General features: G+C 47.1%; 2 protein-coding genes across 3 annotated transcripts in view; one reads left to right on the top strand and one right to left on the bottom strand.

The window, feature by feature from the left end:
* The first annotated feature begins 134 nt into the window (after positions 1 to 134).
* On the top strand, positions 135 to 5,147 carry TMEM150B (transmembrane protein 150B). The gene is made up of 6 exons (XM_054995533.1): positions 135 to 212; positions 918 to 977; positions 2,026 to 2,093; positions 3,958 to 4,085; positions 4,211 to 4,388; positions 4,870 to 5,147. Exons 1-6 carry the CDS (start codon positions 148 to 150, stop codon positions 5,067 to 5,069), a joined length of 699 nt encoding a protein of 232 aa, XP_054851508.1. The 5' UTR covers positions 135 to 147; the 3' UTR covers positions 5,070 to 5,147.
* Positions 5,148 to 11,424: 6,277 nt separating this feature from the next.
* The window catches only part of BRSK1 (BR serine/threonine kinase 1), a 39,302-nt gene continuing 30,377 nt past the window's right edge, over positions 11,425 to 20,349 (bottom strand). Inside the window, exons 12-20 of one of the 2 annotated variants that reach the window (XM_054993501.1) lie at positions 19,918 to 20,068; positions 17,920 to 17,980; positions 15,411 to 15,618; positions 14,323 to 14,371; positions 13,717 to 13,840; positions 13,321 to 13,501; positions 12,716 to 12,805; positions 12,504 to 12,512; positions 11,425 to 11,609 (exon numbers count right to left, since the gene is read on the bottom strand). In XM_054993501.1, coding sequence (XP_054849476.1) covers positions 11,425 to 11,609; positions 12,504 to 12,512; positions 12,716 to 12,805; positions 13,321 to 13,501; positions 13,717 to 13,840; positions 14,323 to 14,371; positions 15,411 to 15,618; positions 17,920 to 17,980; positions 19,918 to 20,068 — 1,058 coding nt within the window. The remainder of the gene's footprint in view (positions 11,610 to 12,503; positions 12,513 to 12,715; positions 12,806 to 13,320; positions 13,502 to 13,716; positions 13,841 to 14,322; positions 14,372 to 15,410; positions 15,619 to 17,919; positions 17,981 to 19,917; positions 20,069 to 20,349) is intronic. The other variant, XM_054993500.1, reaches the window with a different exon arrangement.

Here is a 20,349-nt window from a genome sequence, read left to right as displayed (position 1 = left end):
GAATGCCACCGATCCAGCTGCTTCCTGAACTTTATCCCACCCCATTTCCAACAAAATCGGGACTCCTGCCTCGTCCAGACTCTTCTTGATGGTCTCTCTCTCTCTCTCTCTCTCTCTCTCTTTTTCATCTCCAGGTCTTCTGCCACCATGTGGGTCTGGGCTGCGCTTCCTGTGCTCCTAGCTGTAGGGGGTAGCACCGGCTTCTGGGTTGTGTGAGTAAATCAATAGAAGGGGACTTGGCTGGCTTTCAACGGGTGACTAGAGTTTGTCCTCTCTCGGGGACTGGTTGGTTGGACATTGAAAAACGGGATGAGTCGACTCAGAATTGGAAGGCAAGTGCACTATATGTTAGCAAAAAAATTCCCCAGAATTGAAGTTCCCCAGGTAGAGGGGGTGGGCATGTCTGTCCACGTTGGTACAGAAAAAAGGGGTACAGATGATATGTTATAAATTTAGCTTGCCTGGAATTGTCTGGGTTTTTTTTAAGTGCCGTGATTATGCCACTTGGGTTTGTCTGCTCAATTTCATGGTATTTATTATATGCTTTATTTTAACAACATAAGGTCTGCAGCTGCCTCTCTGAAAGAGCTCAGTTTGCACCTTGCCCTCTGCATTGTAATCTCAGTAGCCTTGGGCAACCTGTTTTCTCTCAGCCCAAACCTGTAATGTGGAGCTGATAATACTGGTCCGCTTTGTAGGTTCATTGTAAAGACGACTGCAAATGTGTGTAAAGTGCTTAGAATTCTCTAAAATGCTATTTAAATTCTACATATTGTAAGCGGACTGTGGGCCTTCTTGCTCAACCTGTGTATATGTTCAAAATACCATACATCTCTAGAAAGCAGATAACATGGGGCTATTAAACATTAAGAATACAGGATTTTTTTAAAGCTGTCATTTGATTCTGGTTTACTTAGGTATGCTATGGCAGTTGCAAATGGCTCCGTGAACATCACAGAAGCCTTTCCATATATCAGGTAAGGTTTGATTAGACTTCTTTATGATCTTTTCTCACTTATTAAGGGCATTTTCAAAACCAGATTTCCTCTCTTCAAGATCAGGTTAAGATGCAGGAGCAGGGCCTTTTAGATGGTTGCCCTAGTCTTACAGTGCAATCCTAAACAGAGTTACTCCAGTCTAAGCCCCATTGATTTCAGTGGGCTTAGACTGGAGTAACTCTTCTTAGGACTGTACTGTTAGAGAATCTTTTCCAGCAGGTGTTCTTATTTTTTTTCCTTGTGTAAGTTAAGCTAGCATATAAGGTCTTCTTATTTGTAAAAGTTTTTGAGAACGTAGATTGGAAAGGATTTATGCTTGAAGCCTTTTTTAAAAAAGCTTTCACCATTTTTTGTGAGTGAGTAGGTGGCTGTGCAAATTTGGAAAGGCAGGGAAAAAAATACGGTGCCCAGCGCCATCATGGGCATGCTGTCGGGAGCACTGCAGGTGGGTGGGCAGGAAGAGGAATGTGATAGCAGGCAGGGGAGGAAGCCCTATGAGGATAATAATAACACACTTTGTAAATTGCTCTGAGCGGGCGTTAAGTTGCCCTGAAGGGTGGTATATAAATTGAATGTTGTTATTGTTGTTGTTGTTGTTATTCTGTCTGGGGCCCTCTGATAGGGTGGCCAACCTTCAAGTGGTGGCTCAAGATCTCCCAGCATTACGGCTGATTTCCAGACCATAGAGATCAGTTCCTCTGGGGAAACTTGCTGCTTTGGAGAAGGGACTCTATGGCATTACACCTTGCTGAGGTCCCACTCTGCCCTTTCCAGGCTCCACCCCCAAAATCTCCAAGAATTTCCCAGCCTGGAGCTGGCAACCCTCCCCCCCTGAAAACTGGACTTGGCCCTTAGCAGTGGATCGGGGGGGGGAGCTCCAGGAAGGAGGAGGCATAGGGTTTCTCCCATTCCAAGTCTCTCTGATGACTCCCAATGACTTGTATTCTGTTAATGGAGGGAGGGGCGGACCAGAGTCTAACTTTAGCACCAGGTGCATGACATTTGCCCACACTCTCTCTCTTCCCAGCACATGTGGTTCCTACCCACCGCAAAGCTGCATTTTCAGTCAAGTCTTGAATGTTGGAGCCTTTTTAGGTAAGCTTGCTCTCCTACTGATGGCTTTGGAGGAAGGGGGCTCAATAGGGACTGTGGCTTACCCATGTATTCCTATTGCCCTGATCTTCTGGCACCAGTCTCAATGTTTTGCCTTTAGGAAACAAGGTTACAAATGATGTTAGAGAATGCGTTTCTTAAAGTTGCCATTCTCCAAGATTTAACTCCCTTACCAGAATGGGGCTGATGTTGAAGGCATACTATGTCTCTCACTTGCAGGCACACACAGTTTTTTTTAAATGCTGAGTGTTTAATAGTGATAATATTAATGACTTTATTAAACTTTATTTAAAATCCTACTTTGCTCTTAAGCTGCCTCAAGAAGGTTGTCTGAAGAAGTATGGCACAGAAATGTTCTAAATAAATAAGCGTGCATGAATGCTAAGACTGCATTCAGATATCTCGATAACGGTCGCTTGATCAAACCCCCAACACACCTGGGCCATTTTCACACTGCTTACTGGACACGGAACATCGCGCCAAGCTCCCGGAATGACAGCGTCTTCCTGGCGCGATTTCACGTGAGAGCAGTTCTCGTGTGAAATCGCACCAGGAAGACGCTGTTCGGCGTGATGTTCCGTGGCCGGTGAGCAGTGTGAAAACAGCCCTGGCTTCAAATAGTTCTGCATTGTGGGGCTTGTTGATACTAAACCAGGGATTAGATCCAGACAAACATTTTCTAATGGCAGAATGGAATTTTCCTGCCCCCCCCCCCTCACTGCAGCCCATTGATCTCCACAAAATACTGTTCCTAGGAATTAGGGTACTCTGAGGAATGACATAAGAAGGGTCTGCAGCAGGAAGAAAGTTTTGGTGGAAATTGCCAATTTAATCTGGATAACAATCCCAGGATTTCAAACTAGCCATTGTGGCTGGTTTGTTCATTTGTTCTAATTGTGGCTTGTGACATCTGAGTTCACAAACCACAACTTGTGGGTAGTTTTATCTGGGTAGCCGTATTGATCTATAGCAGAAGAGCAAGATTTGGGTCCTGTAGCACCTTAGAAACCAACTAGATTTCTAGGGTATGAGTTTTGACTCTCGAAAATTCATACCCTGGAAATCTAGTTGGTCTCTAAGGTGCTACTGGACAAGTCTTTCTCACAATTTGTGGAGTAGCACTGCCCCTTGACTAGGGTTCACATGTCCCTATACTCTCCCAGTGGGAAGTGGGGGACCTGGGACTTATGAGTGCATGTGCTCCTGAAGAGGTGTGATGATGTCACTTCTGGGAAGTGACACCATCACACCAGCCACGGGCATGCTCCCATGCTTTGCACGGGGCTTATTCTGGCTTGTTTGGGGCCGAAATTGGCCTCAACAAAGCACAGGAGCAGAACGATGACCGGTGCAATGATGTCACTTCCGGAAGTGATGTCATCACACCCCGCCGGGAGCACACCCAGTGCACACTTTCCTGGGTTGCCTGCCAGTGGCCGTAAATGCAGTAACGAAGTAACAGCAAGGAAAGTACATGATGGCTTATAATTCTCCATTCCCCACCTTTTCTGAAAACTCACCTAGCACTGCGCACTTTTATAGTCACTGCCATAAAGGACTAGAAACTTTTTAAAAATGAAGATTGAGTTTCTTAAGGTTGTCAAAGTCTTTCCCCGGTACTCAGTCTTGTTCTTGCGCAGTGAATGCACATCTCCCCGTCCAGATGCAGTGATCTCCTCCATATGCTTTACTTCCTGCAAGGGGGTACTGCATAGTTACCAGGGCGTTTTCAGGGTTGCGTTTTAGTAACCCTCAGTGGGAATGTGGTGGCTTTGGGACAGCAGGTTAAGCCTTGGGTGCTGCTGGCACGGTCAACCATTTCATCTTGGCATTCTCTCTTTCCCAGGTGTGGTGATCTGCTACCTGAAATACCAGCAGTGGCGAGATTATGGTAGTAACTCACATTTAAATCTTGCTGGGCTTATTTTAGGCCTGCTTTGCGCTCTTGGTTCATCTCTTGTGGGCAACTTCCAGGTAGGAGCACGGACAAGACTATAGGATAAACAATAGTGCAAGAGAGGAAGGATATTTTGTATGGGGAGGGTATATGTTGGGGGGGGCTATTCTGACAACCTATTCCATTGTCTTTATCGTTACAGCAATATAACCAACTGGAAACCCATTTGTTTGGTGCCTTCTTGGCCTTTGTGGTGGGTATCCTTTATTTCTGGGTGCAAGCAGTTCTGACCTATCGAGTAAAGCCAAGGCATGGAGGATCGTGGATTGGGCCTCTCAGGTTCTGTCTCAGCATGTGTGGCACGGCCCTTCTCATTGCCAGTATCCTGAACGTATCATAAAGAGGGGCCGGGGAGAGTTGTGTGGCCTGTTCAGCCTGCATAGCTAGGCAAGAGGGTTTGGGGCGAGTTGAGGGCTGGCAGTTGCAGGTAGGAGTGAAAGAACAGTGACTGCTACTTTAGAAACACTTGGAAATTCCACACACATTGGATAATGCACTTCCAATCCTCTTTATAGATCATTTGGAACGGATTTTTTTGTGTGCGGAACAAAAAATCCACCTCAAACGATTGATAAAGTACATTGAAAGTGCATTATCCAACGTGTGCGGAATCAGCCACTGTGACCTTGGGGGGGGGGGATTGGGGGTGTATTTTAGATCCTGTGCAGAACTAAGAAAACATTTCAGCTCCTAGGGACTAGCATGTTTACAGGCTAAGCAACCCAACGCTACGATTCCCCCTCCCCTGCACTATTTTGGATCAACATTCTCCGGTTCCAGTCCTTGACTCCTCAACCCTAGCATGTGTGCTCTTCAGTGTGGAACTGGACTCAGAGTCAGCCTACTGTGAATGGGCCCTGGCCATGGATCTATTCTTGCTCTTCGGCCTCTTTGCAGTGGATTTCTGGCATGTGGACTCTTGCTCAGTCCATGTGCAGTATTGCATGGCACATCGAGAAACAGGGGACATGCAGGCATCAACGCAGACTCTACCGCTTTGATAACATCACAGAAACAAAGGGATGCCGTGAGCCTTTCCACATGGATGGATTATTTCCACACCAGCTTGACTGGTGGGGCTGGTTATTCCCTGCCATGTCCTTTCATTGGCAGGCAAAGCACTCCTCCTTGGGGTGTGGGACCCTTCGTGGACAGCCTAGTTAGGTCCTCCTGCCTGTTTGGAAAGCCTTCTCAGTTGGAACTTGTCATTTTAGACCAAATCTCTCTGCAATTGCACAGAACTATGGTTCCCTTTGGTAAGATCCAAGGGGGACCTCTGACCGATTAGGGCCAGCTCTTCAAACTTTCTCACAAATGGATCCCCCAGCCACCTTTTCTACTTGTCTCCTGAAAGCTAATATTTTTTAAAATGTCTGTTTTATTTTCCACTAGTGCCTTCCTCCTAGTGGCAGCGAAGTAGCCCCCTTTTTATCTCATCTATCCCCCATATAGTTAGATGAAATACAGGGCAATGGAAAAATCCTTATCAGTCTTCCATGTATGTGTTGCAAATCTGCAATCTGATGTATCTTTCTACCTTTGGGGCCTGCTGTTTTCTACCTCATAAATGGACCTGGAAAGAGTTCTTTCCAATATGGATGGATGGAAGTGGCTATTTCTCCATCTACTCCCTCCAGCTCCCCTCATAATACTCATGTGGGAGACAGGAGGAAAAGATTCCAGTGAGACAAAGAGCTTTTCCTCACAGCCAGCTTTCGTTGAACGCGAGTTGGTGCCATGTTACTCCAATTGTGATCAGGCTATACTCTGCACACGTATGTCCAAGCATATTCTTACACCTTTGAAACTGCCACTGGGTCTCTCTACCTCACACCACATACACACATACTCATAGGGTGGATTGTTGACACCATCCTGTGTGGGGAAGGGATAATGCCATTTTGTCATAAAGCCCAGGCATAAAAACCTCTTATTCTTTCCCTCACATCTTGCTCTGTGGGGATACTTCCAACCGCTTTCCTTTCATATACTGTAGTGCAAAGTTCTTGGGTCCTTCCTTCCTCTTGTGTGAGAAAGTAGTTCCGTCCTTGCTTTCCCTGCCCTGTAATGAACAGATGTGGAATTGACCATCCTATGAGGGATGAGTATTGAATTCCAAGACTCTTCTCTTTCTTAGTTTCCCATTTTGGATCTGCTCGACCTGTATTTTTCCAGGAATGGAAGAAAAAAATACCCTTCAGGTTTTAACTAGTTTTCTTGCTATGGATTCTTCCTGCCCAATCTTTCTTATTTTTGTGGGAGGAGAATTAATAAACTGAAAATCTCAGCTTCTCACCATCTGCTATTCTGTCCTTGGAAGAGCCTATTTTGTTGCCGCAAAACCAGAGTTGGTGTGGTGAGATTGATATGACAGCAGCCTTGCTTCTGCTGCGGTACCTCAAGTGTTTGTTGACATGTGTTTTGTAGAGAGTGGGAAGATAGAAAGTGTAGGTGATGGACAGCCTGAAGTCAGTTGGCAGCTGTTTTGCAAAAGATTTCCAGGAAGGACTACGGTATTGGAGACAGGCAGAGAAAAGATTACCAGGTAGGATGCAGGAGGGAGGAAAGGCAAGTGGATCCCCTGACTCCCCATAGAGGAACATGGCAGGTTTCTGGTGACTGCACAAGCTACTAGGTAGCAGCCAGTAAAGGGAATTAACCAGGAGAGATCCAGATCCAAGGGTGTCGAGTCGACTCAAGTCCTTGAAAAATGATGCTAGTTTCTTAATGCAGAAGGGATCCCATGTACTTTCTCCCCCTTACATGCCGACATACACGCTTATTATTGCTCCTATTTGTTCTCTTGTGGGTGCACACCCACCACCTCCCCTTTGGTCACACTAACTGCTGTCTACCTTCTTTCATAATTTATTCTGTATACAGAGATCTCAAATTCTGCATGAATGGCCCTATCAACTGCACCTCCCTTGCATGGACCTGCGTGGACCAGCCCCTCCCTGTCCACCTCCTCCACTCTTTTGCTATGTGCATGCTAAGCACACTTATAGCTTGCATGGAAACATCTTCCCTGTGGCTTCCTATCCTGTTCCTTCTCACAATGGTGTCACTCTCCTGGGTGTATGTGTCAAGTGGTATTTGCACAGAAAGGATCTACAGTGCTCGCTGTGCTCCGTGGGTCCTCTGGCTAGATCTTAGCAGAGCACTGTGGCATGAAGCCGTGCACCAGAGTGCCCCTGACGTAACACGAGGAGTGGGCTCCTCTCTCAACCCTGTGTGCATATGTACCTTGAAGACCACCTACCCACTTTTTTTTCATGTGCCCACAGCATTCCTTTCCATCTCACAAGTATGCAGCCCCATTGCTTGCACCCTCACCCACACTCCTTCCAGTCGCTTGCTTGTAAAAAAAACATCCCACATTTTTTCCATGTAGTGTGTCCAACCTCTATGCTCACAAAGCCACACAGCATCCAACACCATTCAGATTATTGTGGTACACACAATATCCACACAGCACAGTTTTCATTTCACACCCACAAACACTCCGATGTGTATATAATCCCATTCAGATCTGCAGTGTCCACACAGTCACTAAGTGAGGGGGTTTGGAGCAACACTAGAACCTTCTCTGTTAAGGGCAAAGGCCACCTAATACAGGGGCAGCCCCAAATTGCTGTGCACGTGGAATTGATCTGGAGCAATCTCCTAGAAGATCCATGCTGCAGGGCTTCCTGGACCAACCAGAACCTTCACCATGAACGGAAAGCAATGGTTCCTATTTGCCAACTGAAAGCGAGCACCTCCCAGACGTTGACTGGAAATGACACGGGGTGGATCTTGGCCGCAAAGGAACGTTTCAGTGATTGTATTTTTTTTCGTAGTAATAATTAGACCCCAGAGATGACATGAAACAGGAGGAGTTGGACAGTTGCGGGGAAGGGGGAGAAGAAGGGCAAGGTCATGTGGGATAAGGCTGGATGCCCAAAAAGGAGGGAGAAGAGACTGACACGGGGCTAGAACATGGGGTGGGATTGAGGGCGACAGTTATCTCCTGTTCATGTGCACGCCTGCATGCACCAACATTTACATCCAGCGGTATCACCACTGCCCACCAGGGAGAGGAGAGTCACTGGCAGCTGTGAAGGAAAGGAGGCTGGAGGGAAGGGAGAAACAGGATTGCTTTTGTAGATTTCCACCCCACCCTACCCCAGTTCCCCAGCTGCAATGTCAAGACCACAACACCGCCAGAGCTACTGCGGCCCACTAGACAGAGTCATTCCTTGCCCACCCCCACATTCAAACAAATACATTTAAGATGCTCGATTAGAACAGGTATGCTGCTACTATCCCACAGTGGCACCTTACCTGGCTTTCTAGGCCCTTGGGATTTTGTACCCCTAGCCCCCGCCATACACATTCATGCTGCCTTGGCAGCTCTAGAGTCCAACCCTGTAGAGGTTGACATCCACAGCCCATCTTCTGCTGCGAATGCTGCCCCATAAGTTCAAAAGGAATCCTGCCTCAAGGTCTGTGTTAATCACATTCCAGTTGGTGTCCATGTTTAGACCGTGAGAACTAGGCTGGGTAACATCGAGGGACCCTCTGCTTTCCATCTGAGACACGGCACTTTTGAAATCCAGTTGAATGGCTGTCCCCTTCCCCCTCCCAAACCCACCAGAATGTCTTGTGCATGTGGATGCAGAGTGTTAGGGGGAATGGGGACGTGGGGGACGGGGAGGGGGGGGGGAGATGAGTCATGTTACCCACTCAGAGTTCTGACAGGGCTGCTAAAATCACACGAAACAGAGCCAGTTAGAAGAGTTTAAAATCAGCAAGTAAACAACATCCTAAAGAATTTTGCAAAGCAGCTGATGAAATTTTGAAAATGCCAAAGATTACTTAATTGGGGGGGGGGTATTGGGGGCAGGAATAGAATACACTATTATTTTACTGAAATGCATCTCTTCTTGTTCTTTTGGAAGCAAATTAGTGGTTAAAAAACTGACAAAATGTCCTTAGTAAAATAATAACTGCCCTACGAAAAGAGAGAGCATTTTAAATCTGTTTCTGCTTGTTTTGCTCACTCTATACATGATATTCTAACATTTGGAAGTTCAAAAGGGGCTTGTTTAAGCTAACAAGATCATGTGACCTATCTTTTAAAAAATATGAAAAGAGAATTCTCCAAAATGGAGTGAGAGATGTAATTTTAATAAGCAAGTAACTGATGGGTACAAGGTTGCTAATTGCTTAAGAATTCTCCCTTCCCAAAACGCACACAAAGTATCCGCTCTCACTTTCCTCTCTAAACCACAACACTTGCGTAGGAATCGTTCTGATCTTTCAGCAACCATTTTTATCTCCACTGTAGGATTGCTTCCACACAAACCATTTAGTTTGGAATAGACATCAGTTGTTGACTACATTTTAACAAAAAAATCCGCAATGTCATTGGCAACCTTCTACATTCCATTGTTTCCCCTGTTCTCCTCCTGCCTTTTCTAACACTTGATTTGTGGCATTTTAAAAAAACGTAAAAGACAATTGCAGCTCCAGGCTGCTTAATATGATTAGTCAAAGCATGACTGAGGTTTAGCCTTCAGTTTTTCTTCCTTTGCTTTTGCTTGCAGCTTAATCAATTGGTATCAGGTTTGGGATTGGGGGGGGGGGGGCAGGACCCAGTACATCTTTTCACTTTGCAACCAAAGCTACTCATTATTTTATTTATTTTTTCATCGTTCCAGCACTATTACAAAATTGTGATAATAAAAATTAAACAAGCTATGGATTTGACTGCAGAGTTAAAAAGCAGTACTTAAGCAGTTACTGCCCCTCCCAGAACAAGATCATTAATCATCTATTCAAAAATGCTGCAGCCAGAGGAAGCAACTGAGGAGGCTGTAAAGTAAAGAAGAAAAGTAAATGTACTGAGAGGAGCAGAACCTTGCTGAATGGGACTTGCCACCCAGTAAACGTAGAGTAAGATCTTGATTGTGAGGCTAGGCATTGCTGTATTTCCATGAGGAATATAGTGCTATATGAAGTGCTGTGTGGAACCACATTTTAATTCCGCATGCAGCTGATTGTGGAAAGGGAATCGCTGAGCAGTGCAAAAGTGGAAGCAGCCCATGAGAGGTGATGGATTATACAAGTGTGACACTATAAGAATTGGGTTTAATCAAAACAGAGCATCCACACCAAGTTAGAATCCAGAACCCAGATTTTAAAAAAGAAACTATAACCACATTGTGCTATAGATGTTTTGCAAATTCAAAGACTGGTCATTTTTCATATCCTTGACTGTTCCTGAACGTGCATACACACTTCCCCACCCCACCCCTTTTTTCAAACATCAGAAATTTACATTTTAAAAACTGGATGATTTTTAGTTTCAGAATGTTTAGATAACGGTGGCTTTAACTGCACTTTTCTGCCTTTCTCGTTTTAGTAAACTTGCAAAATGTCAGCTTTCGATAAATGGTTTAATATCATCACAAAAGGGTATTTATGTAAATGTCCATTTTGGCTCCACATTTGAAATTCAGATGATTTTTAAAATATTGGCTTTGGGTGAGATTTTCTCTCCCGCATTTTGGTGTTTTTGGAAGAAGTGTCCTGATAAATACTTAAATTCCATCTTGGTCAGCAAGAATGCTTCCCCCCCCATAAAACAAACAAAATAAATCACCCCTGATTTCCAGAAGCAGGAAAACTAAAAGAGAGTAGGAAGGGGCAGGGTTGGAGATTGGAAACTTTTGAATTTCTCACTCAAACGTACTTCCTACTAGCTCTGTCTCGTGATTTTAGTGACTTCTGCCAAGATGCCATGAGTAGGTTGGCCTCCTACAAGCCACAGAAAGAACGGCAGGAGAAAGAAGACGTCTCCCGATTCGACCAAATGGAAATCTGGAGGGAATCTATGGAAAGGGCCGAAGTAAATAAAGACGCTTCCCTTTTCCCTCCCGCAGCAAACCAAAGGAATCAGAATAAACCTCCCGACCCCCACCGGCTCCTGCCCGGCTTCTTTCCTCCTCCAGTTTTTTGTTTTGTTTCTGTCCGCCACCTTTTTGCAATCATACCCCCCTTTTCTTTTCTTTTTCTGGATTTGTGGTGGTTTTTTTCTGTTTTTTTCTTAATTATTTACAAGTTCACAGTACGGGCTGCTCCCAAGATGGTGACTTTCCACCCAGGAATGAGACGAACTTCTTAAACTTAAACCACCACCCCCTTTCCCCTTTGTGTCTTTGGCGGGGCCTTTACTCATTCATCCCTCTAGTCCGTAGGCTCCATCTGGCCTTCTGGGGCGGCTCTAGCAATTTCCAGGGGCACGGAGTTTGCACTCCTGGCTGCTTTTGCTCCCGACTGCCCCTGTGCTGCCCCGCGCTGCCCCAAGAGTCATGGCTGCTGTGGGGACGGGGGTCGTGGTTGCTGGACTTGAGTCCCATTGGATGAGACGAGCTTCTTGTCCTTAGAGCCACGTCGATGGTGCTCGGAGGAGACGTCGGATTCAGAGCGCCGAGATGTTTGGCAGCTGCGGGTTGGGGTACCTGGCAAGCGGGACAATTGCCCATTCTTCTCATCTGGAGTTGGAGGGAAGAGCAAGCCATGTTAATTTCTCAAAGCAATGTCACTTGATGCTTCACTGAACACTCTTTTTTAAAAACTACTTTTTCTCTGACTTATATGCAGGGTTTTTTTCAGTGGGAACGCGGTGGAACAGAGTTCCGGCACCTCTTGAAAATGGTCACATGGCCGGTGGCCCTGCCCCCTGATCTCCAGACAGAGGAGAGTTTAGATTGCCCTCCACGCTGCTGTGCGGAGGGCAATCTAAACTCCCCTCTGTCTGGAGATCAGGGGGCGGGGCCACCGGCCATGTGACCATTTTCACCAAGGACAATTTAAACTTTAAAAAACTCCCCCCTTGTTCCAGCTGACCCAAAGTGATGTCATTGTGCGGTCCTGAGTTCCACCACCTCTTTTCCCAGAAAAAAAGCCCTGCTTATACGTAAGATAAATTAAGGTAGGCTTTTGCCTAATAGTTACTGATTGGGATCTTACTTGCTAATATTTTAAGAAAGGTTAAATAATTTAAATAACCGAGATTGCTAACTTAGATTAACTACAAGAATAGTAGCGTCTTGAAGAGATAATGCAAATGGCCCAGGAAAACCATAACAGTCAGTAGCTTCCAAAAAATATAAGAGGACCTGTACAGAGGATGCTTTCTTTTTCAGATTCTGATCCATTTGCGTTATATTGTAGCTGCTCAAACCATACATGAAATTAAAATATCACACAGAAATTGAATCTTGAAAACGTTAAAAGGTAATTTCACAAGGAATCCAATAGCATGCAGGGATGTGGATTTGGAGGCGCTCCAGAGCAGTTCCTCCCTCAACGAATACTGTGGAACCGACATAGCATACCAATGAATGCCCACTGCTGAGAACAAAAAGTGGGAGAAGGGCTATTGCCGTCATGCCCTGTTTGTGGGCTTCCTCAGGGCCTCTGGGAGGCCACTGCAAGATGCTGAATTAGGTGGATCTTTGTTGTGATGCCAGCATGTAGACATGTGAAATGTCAACCCAACTAGCAAGCAATTCAAGTGTATACTATTCACCACGGCTAGGGACTGCCCCTAGCAAACTGTTGCTTCCCAGTATGAGTACCAGTCCATAACACCCACCTGCGAGGGCTTGCACGGAAGGTTGGTCGTGTGTGCTGAGTAGCTGTGCCTGAATTGTTTCCACAACTCGCTTGAACCGGCGGCTGGGACCTGTGGAAGCAGACAAGAGCTTTTAGATTAATCGGTTCTCTTGGGAAGAGTTCCAGGCCTTAGGGCAAAGGACGTTGCTGCAAGAGTCAGCGGTGGGAAGCTGCAATCAAACTTGCTGCATAAAAAGGGATCTGTGGACTATAAATAACATGTTAAACATACAATCCTTGACTTTTGCCCAGAATCACTAAGACCAGCCTTGGAGACAGGTCTCTGGCTTCTATCAGCTTCATGCTTTATCCTCTGGGAGCTGAACAGTAAGGACCTGGGAACCAACTTCAGTTTCATCTTGAAGTTGGGACCAGCAGATTGCAGACATGAGCCATCCATGTGGAATGGCACATTAGGGAGAATTTTAGATTCCTCCTCCTCAGGGCAGGGACCTCTCTTTTTGAGCACTATTCCATGCCATACACATTGACAGCACTGTGTCAGGAACGACAGAGCTGGCCCCAACACAATGCCCAGGATGATCTCTAAGAGCATTCCAAGGGAGTGTTTTCTAGGGCACCCACCTGAGATGAGGGTGAAGGTGACCGAGTAGATCCCGCTGTCTTTGTGGGCCTCCCCACCCTCGGAGTAGCTGATGTCAACTTGGAACTTGACGGGTTTCTGGAAGACCGAAGGGCCGCCTGATGACTTGTATTCGGCCCGGAAGCTTGTTTGGGACACAACGCTGTGACTCAGGCTGGGAATCTACGGAGATGATCAAAAGGGAATGTCAACCTGCCAGGCATGAGGTTACGATTTTCCCCTCCTACTGCCCCTCCCCATTCTGTCGCTGTCCAAACTCTGCCCTCCTCAGCTCCCCATAGGTCTCTCCTTTGTCACCATTCCAATTCTGTTCTCTGTGTTTTTCCTCCCACCTCCCAAAGCCACACTCTTCTCCCTTCCTGACCCTCAAGACTTACCGAGAGGAAAGCATGAACAATATCAGCCTTGATAGAGCTCAGAGGTTTGTCTTTGATGACCACAAAAATTTGCTCCTCTTTGTCTAGGTTGATAAAATTTCCAAACCAGGATTTCTTGGCTAGTCTAAAAGGGAAAAGTAGAAGAAGGAGGGCTGTGGGGGGTCAGCAAAGGAACATGGTGCAGAAAACTGGGAACGAGGGCCGATTCCAGACGACTAACCTGAAGGCGCTGCATGCCGCCATGTTCCGGATCGCGACGGGGAAAACGCGAAATATCACGTTTTGTCGCGCCAAACTCACGCAAGAAAACGTGATATTTCGCGTTTTCCCCGTCGCGATCCGGAACATGGCGGCATGCAGCGCCTTCAGGTTAGTCGTCTGGAATCGGCCCAGGTCTGGTTGCCAGTGATGATACTGGAACTAGCTTGCAGCACCTGCACGACTAATTTCACACAATGCTCACTATTTGCTATTGAGCTGACAGCAAGACATTGAGAATCCACATTCTGCACATTTACTGTGGAGTATGATTATACCAAGAAGAGTGGTCGATTAATGGAGAGGGTCTGAATTCTCCCCTCTTTCATACTATTTTCCGATACTCACTCAGGGGATGACTCTGGAGTAAGACTGGACATTTCCTCTGGTGTGGGAACTGTAGAGCAAGAAATGATAAGAGACTCAGCAAGAATGAATGTGGCTTCTTTCCCCCCACCCCATCCCAGCCCACAGCATAGGCTGCTTTTTCCCCCTGGCATATCTGGCAGGTCACAGTGGGACAGAAAGAGAGAGCTCCTATCTACACCCTGCCCCAATCATGTGCTCCATTCTTTCAAAGCAGTTGTCAACAGGGTCTGCTCATTCCTACAAGCAGAAGGTTACACACTACCCAGATATCTGAGCATTCTCCCCCACTGAAAAGGGGACATGTCTCCTTGTGTGTGCACCTCACCAGGATTCCACACACTTCTGTTACATGCCCTCCACTCTTTACCTACTGGTGTCACACGATGCTCCCACCTAATATGCACTAATTCACCAACATCAATCCACATCCACCCCGCACCACTTGCACGCTCATCCAGCCATATCCTCTATGCATCCCTTCACACAGCCTGGCTTTCGGAACACCAGGTTCAGATGTTAATGATTTGCTATGATGTGCATGCTTGCTCACATACTCCTCGTTCCTTCCCCTGCCACATACTCCTTTGTAGTGTCCTCTTTCGCAGCGAACCACTGTTGGCTGTTACACCTGAACTGGCAAACTAGGGTTGGCATTTCACTTGCAAGCCAAAAACTGCAAACTGAGAGCAATGTATTGTTTTTACAGAACCTAATTTCCTGCTAGAAAGTTGTGAACTAGCTTGGCACAGGCAAGGAGAACTGTACGATAAAGTCTGAGACTCCTTCCAAGCTGTGGTGTAGCATTATATCTGGCCCATGCCATTGTGTTCACCTCACCTCATCCCGGATCATCCTCAGTCAATTGTACCCAAATCCATGATTTCACCTCTCCCTGAATACCCCACCTCCAGGCATAAATTGCAACCCTTGAACTTCTCCTCCAACAAGAGCACTTGAGATGCCCACTTAACCCAACAGGGAATGCTGTTCAGTGAACCAGCATAATCCACCACGGGACATTTCCCACCCAACCACCTCTCCAGCAGGGGGCAGTGTTACACACTCACCTTGTAGTTTCCGGCGGTGAAAGCGCGGTGAGCCAAGGAAGCTGTTCTTGATAGAGTTCAGGCGGGTTTTCCATGCCACGCCGGCCACGCCAGGGCTGCTCGGTGGCGTCCCACCAGGAGTGCCGGTGGGGCTCTCTTTGGGCGTGTGTACGGGGGTGCCGAGCGGAGTGGGGAGGGGGCTTCCCCGAGGGGAGGGGTGGGGGGTGACCTGCAGCACAGATTTGGGTGGGGGTTTAGTAGAAGGGAAAAAGCAACGGGGAGAGGAGGGTGGGTGAGGAGGTGGAGAATTGGGGGGCAGAGGGAAAGGGGCGGAGCGTCGGCTCTGCAGGGCCCGTTCCCCTGCTGGACTGCCCTTGGCTGGGAGCGTCTGGGTCTTCGCAGGGGCAGGGGGAGGTGACGGGAGAGAAAAGCTGAAGATGGGGCTCTGGGTGTGGGGAGAAGTAGGGGGGAGAAAGGTGGGGAGGGGAGAGCCGTGAGATGGGGGTGAGTAATGGCAGGTGACATTCCCACACTCTGCTCCCAAAGCGAGTCTCACTCCACGGAGCCTAGCCTGGATCTCCCCTATGACGACGCTACACACTCTGTAAGGGCCAGCCTGCCCCACCCTCAGAGCTGCGTCTCCTCCTCAGGGAGGGCTGAACTTGAACTAATGGGAGGGCTCTACACATATGGGTCCACATGTCCGCCTGTTTGCATGCAAAACGGACGGTGTGAGGGGAAGCTTTTTTATACACCAAAAACTGAGCGCATGTGCGAGAGGAGTGAAATCCTGCCCCCTCCCCTGCCCTTACCTCGCTGCACTCTGTTGCTTGAAGCATTTTTCGTCCAGCGCGGCTCACTTCCGGTATCGGAGTCAGGCGTGGAGAAAAACGCTTCAAACAACGGAGCACAGCGAGATCAGGAAAGGCAGAAGGCAGTGCTCCGCTCCCCTTACCCGCATGCTCTAGTTTTGATTTTTCTTTTGAAAAGATATCCCCCCCCCAATCACACTTCACTTTCCATGTGAAGACACCAACACATGGATAACTGTCCTTGGGACTCATTTGACCCTAAGACTCTTGGCTCTGCTCCAGATGGGCTGTGCTGCAGCAAACCAGACACCCACTACTCTGTTGACACAATGTTGGATATGCCTAATGGCCGCTTCCTAAAAATAAATCATCCTTGCTGTTTCCATTCTGTGTTGGATGGCTCCTCCCACATATACGCTCACTCATGCCGTTGGCTGTCCTTCCTTACAGAAAGACTGTCCTCAGACCCGAATCCTGACCCTGTTCCAGGGGAATCTGCTTCTCGTCTTCTAACAAAACTATGCCCAAACAGCTAGACAGGTGTAAAAAGAGAGGGTTTCTACTCTCCCACCTGCCCTGTGTGCTTTTTAATAACTTTGTGGCAGGCAAAAACTTTGTGACTTCAGCTGGTGGAGTCTACTGACACAGAGAGGCAGTGTTAAGGAAAGCTGGGCCTGCTGCATTCAAATTACACCTGGGACAGAGAAAGAAGAGAGGGGGAGCTTTTTCTCTCTCTCTCTCCCATAAGACTAGAACTTGGAGGCACCCAATGAAATGGATGGACAAGAAATTCAGGATGGTCAAAGGAAATACTTCTTTACTTAACAAGTAATTAAATTGTGGGATTCACTGCCAACGGATGTAGCGATGGCCCCAAGCAGCTTCTAGGAGTTTACCATTCCTTAGGGGTGCAGCCTTTGTTGGCAAGGTGTTAATAGAGAAAGCTGCACCAACTGAATTTCTGCCTGTTGTGCAGGCCCCAACTATTCTGACATTCAGTACAGGGCAGCACTGTGGATAAGAGACAGTAATCCAAACAGGGAAGCACCCCAGTTTGAATCTCACCTCTCCTCAGCCTATCTATCTGCAAAATGGGGATAAGAATGCAGGCCAACTTTACATGGCTGTTGTAAGATATGAAGAGTGTTTTTCCCTGTCTGCAGTCATCCAACTGCTGGCGTGCCCACACTCTCAAGACCCTACAGCCCGTCCCCACAGAATCTCTGACTCTGTCTCAGCCTCCAACCCTACCCCTTCATAAGTCAGACTTTTCTCTTAGCCTTTCCTCAGCAATGCTCCACAACTCTCCCGCATGGGTCACTGACAAAGTGAGTGTTTTTGTAAGCTACATGGTAAGCGGAAATTCAACAGGTTCAGCTTTTCCCACCGAGCATGAACTGCACCTGGTGAATTTTTACCTGTCATTTATGCATTTGGAAAAGGGCTCAGTAACTCTGTCAGAAATGCCACAGAGGATCCATTCAGCAGCACCCCCACACCTCCCCCAGAAACCTGAACCAAAGTGCAAGATGGGATGTGAATGAGGCTCCTGAGGCTGTGGATTTATTTCCCAACTTCCACCCCCTCAAAGCCCACCCAATTCCACCCCCCAGAAATGCTTTGATCCCTTTCATCCCACCCCAAACTGCTGCCCAGCATGATTTGCCCCACTTGTATCTTTCCCACCCCACAATCTTTCTCAGAATCCATATACTTACCCTGGGGCTACTGAGGGGGCTAGAGGATAAGCCAGTGGAGGCACCGCTCACAGATCGAGACCTGTTTGTGCGGCAGAAAAGAGAAGCAGATATTGGGGTAAGGGGAGGGGAGACACAGAAATGCAGTTCTCTGAATTATCAATAGGGGGCAGCAAAGTCTTGTGCATATATATCTTATATACTAGTAGCTAAGGGCCAAGCTACAAGTGATGAATGACACTTGCCTGGCAAGTGAACAGACTCACGTGTATTCCTCTCTGTTCACTTGCTGAGCGCTAGTGAATGGCAAGTGAACAGAGAGGAATACATGTGAGTCTGTTCACTTGCCAGGCAAGTGTCATTCGTCACTTATAGCTTGGCCTGAGATCCAGAGGAGTCATACGTGTTAGTCTGTAGATGCAAAATAGTAAAAAGTCCAGTAGCATCTTTAAGACTAACCAACTTTAAGGCATAAGCTTTCAAGAAATGCAGCTCTCTTCTTCAGATCCATGCAATCTGACGAAGAAAGCTGTGGTTCTCAAAAGCTTATGCCTCAATAAAGTTGGTTAGTCTTAAAGGTGCTACTGGACTTTTTACTAGTAGCTAAGTGGCCCTGATCTGTAGTTACTTTAATCTGGAGACTGGACCCCATGAATGGACAAGACAGATCTTCCTACAGTCCTGAAATATTCCCCAGGTTTGTAGAAAAATAAGAAACCTAAAAAAAATACACTAGGGAGTTTTTAAAAAACCCAAAATGATAAAAATAGCACCTATAGCTTTAAACAGATACCCTCAATGGCTGTTGCTAGGCAACCATAGCAGTTTAGGCAGTATTCCAGGCTTGGTTTCTGTCAATAGAAGGCAGGGGGAGGGGGCAAGGCCCTTTCCAGGGCTGTTCTGGCCTTTGAGGGAGGATCAATTGGGGCAAGGTCCAAAAACAACCACTAAATGACTTGCTATCACATGACTGACCCAGGCCTGGCTGCTTGCTACTGTTTAACAGCAGCCCACCACACAACAAAAGCTAGTGTAGTATAGTGGTTAAAGTTTCTCAGTAGGATTAAATCACCACAGTGCTGTGAAACTTCATTAGGTAACTTTTATCCAGTCACACACACTCAGCCTAACCTACCTTTCAAAGTCGTTGTGAGGATAATAGGGAGGTTAGGAGAATGATGTAAGCTGCTTTGGGTCTCCATTGTGGAGAAGGAAAGTATATGAATAAAGGAAATTAATAATATAGATGAAGATGGGAGGCAGATAAAAAGTAGTTCAGTGGGTTTGAAGGACAGAAGGCTGTAAGGAAAGGTGAGCATATGGAGGCTACCAGGAGGAGGGAAAGAGGAAATGGTGTGGGGAAGGGGATACTGGAAAAAGTGAAGCACCCCCAGCAAGTCCTTGCAGGTTCCCTACCATGCAACTGGGCCTGCCTCAGCCAGCAACATAGGGGAGAGGCTGCTGTGAGGGGTGAAGATGGGGGCAGACAAGGTGGGTGGGAAGGACAGAAGGAAGCAAGAAAAGGGGAGAGGCTATGGGGAGGCAGGAAGAGAAAATGGACATGGTGGCGAGGGGGAAATGAGATGCCCCTCACAAGTCCTTGCAGGTCCCCCACTTGTATATATTTATTACGTCCTGGCACAATAAACCTACACTGCAGGGCAACCAAACATTGAAATGTTTGCTACTGGAGGTGCAGGGTTGCCAGTTTCCCGGTGGGGCCTGGTGATCTCCTGGAATTACAACTGATCTCCAGATGACAGAGATTTGTTCCCCTGCAGAAAACGGCTGCTTTGGAGTGTGGACTCTAGGGCATTATACCCTGCAGAGGTTACTCCACTCCCCAAACCCCACCTTCTCCAGGCTCCACCCCTCACATTTCCAGGAATTTCACAACCTGGAGATGGCAACCCTGCACCTCCAGTCATAGGGGTCTATTGGAAAAGTTACAGCTCTTCTTAATGTCAGACTGCAACAGTGCCTCTCTTCTGCTAAACACATACATCTATGGGAACTCACCTCTGGCTATGTTGTGCCATCTCTATGGCCCGTCGAGCCGGGACTGGGGAACCACCATCTGTGACACTCAGAACTTCCATGGACTTCCGTTCAGGCCGGCGCTTCCCATGTCGGTTCAGCATGGGTGAGTCGACTCGCTTCCGAGGGGGGTCTGAAACAAATTGGGGGGAAAAGACAGATCATGGTTACCTTTGGGGTAAGGTATCAGGGCTACCAGTTACACAGGGATTCTTCAGTATTCAGGGGAAGACAGCAAAGCACTACAGTGTCCTGGTTAGACACCACACACACCAGCATTGTTTTGACGTGGAGAGAAAGGATTTAGATAAGATGTTAGTAGTGGGATACCATGGTGAAGCATGGCTCACAGGGTGCATCTTTCGTTGCAAGTAGGCTGCTGAAATATATTAAAAACTCTGTGTGTAGGTATTA

This window comes from Eublepharis macularius, chromosome 12 (genome assembly GCF_028583425.1).
Source record: "Eublepharis macularius isolate TG4126 chromosome 12, MPM_Emac_v1.0, whole genome shotgun sequence".
Lineage (NCBI taxonomy): Eukaryota > Metazoa > Chordata > Lepidosauria > Squamata > Eublepharidae > Eublepharis > Eublepharis macularius.
This window is presented reverse-complemented; position numbering and strand designations above follow the sequence as displayed.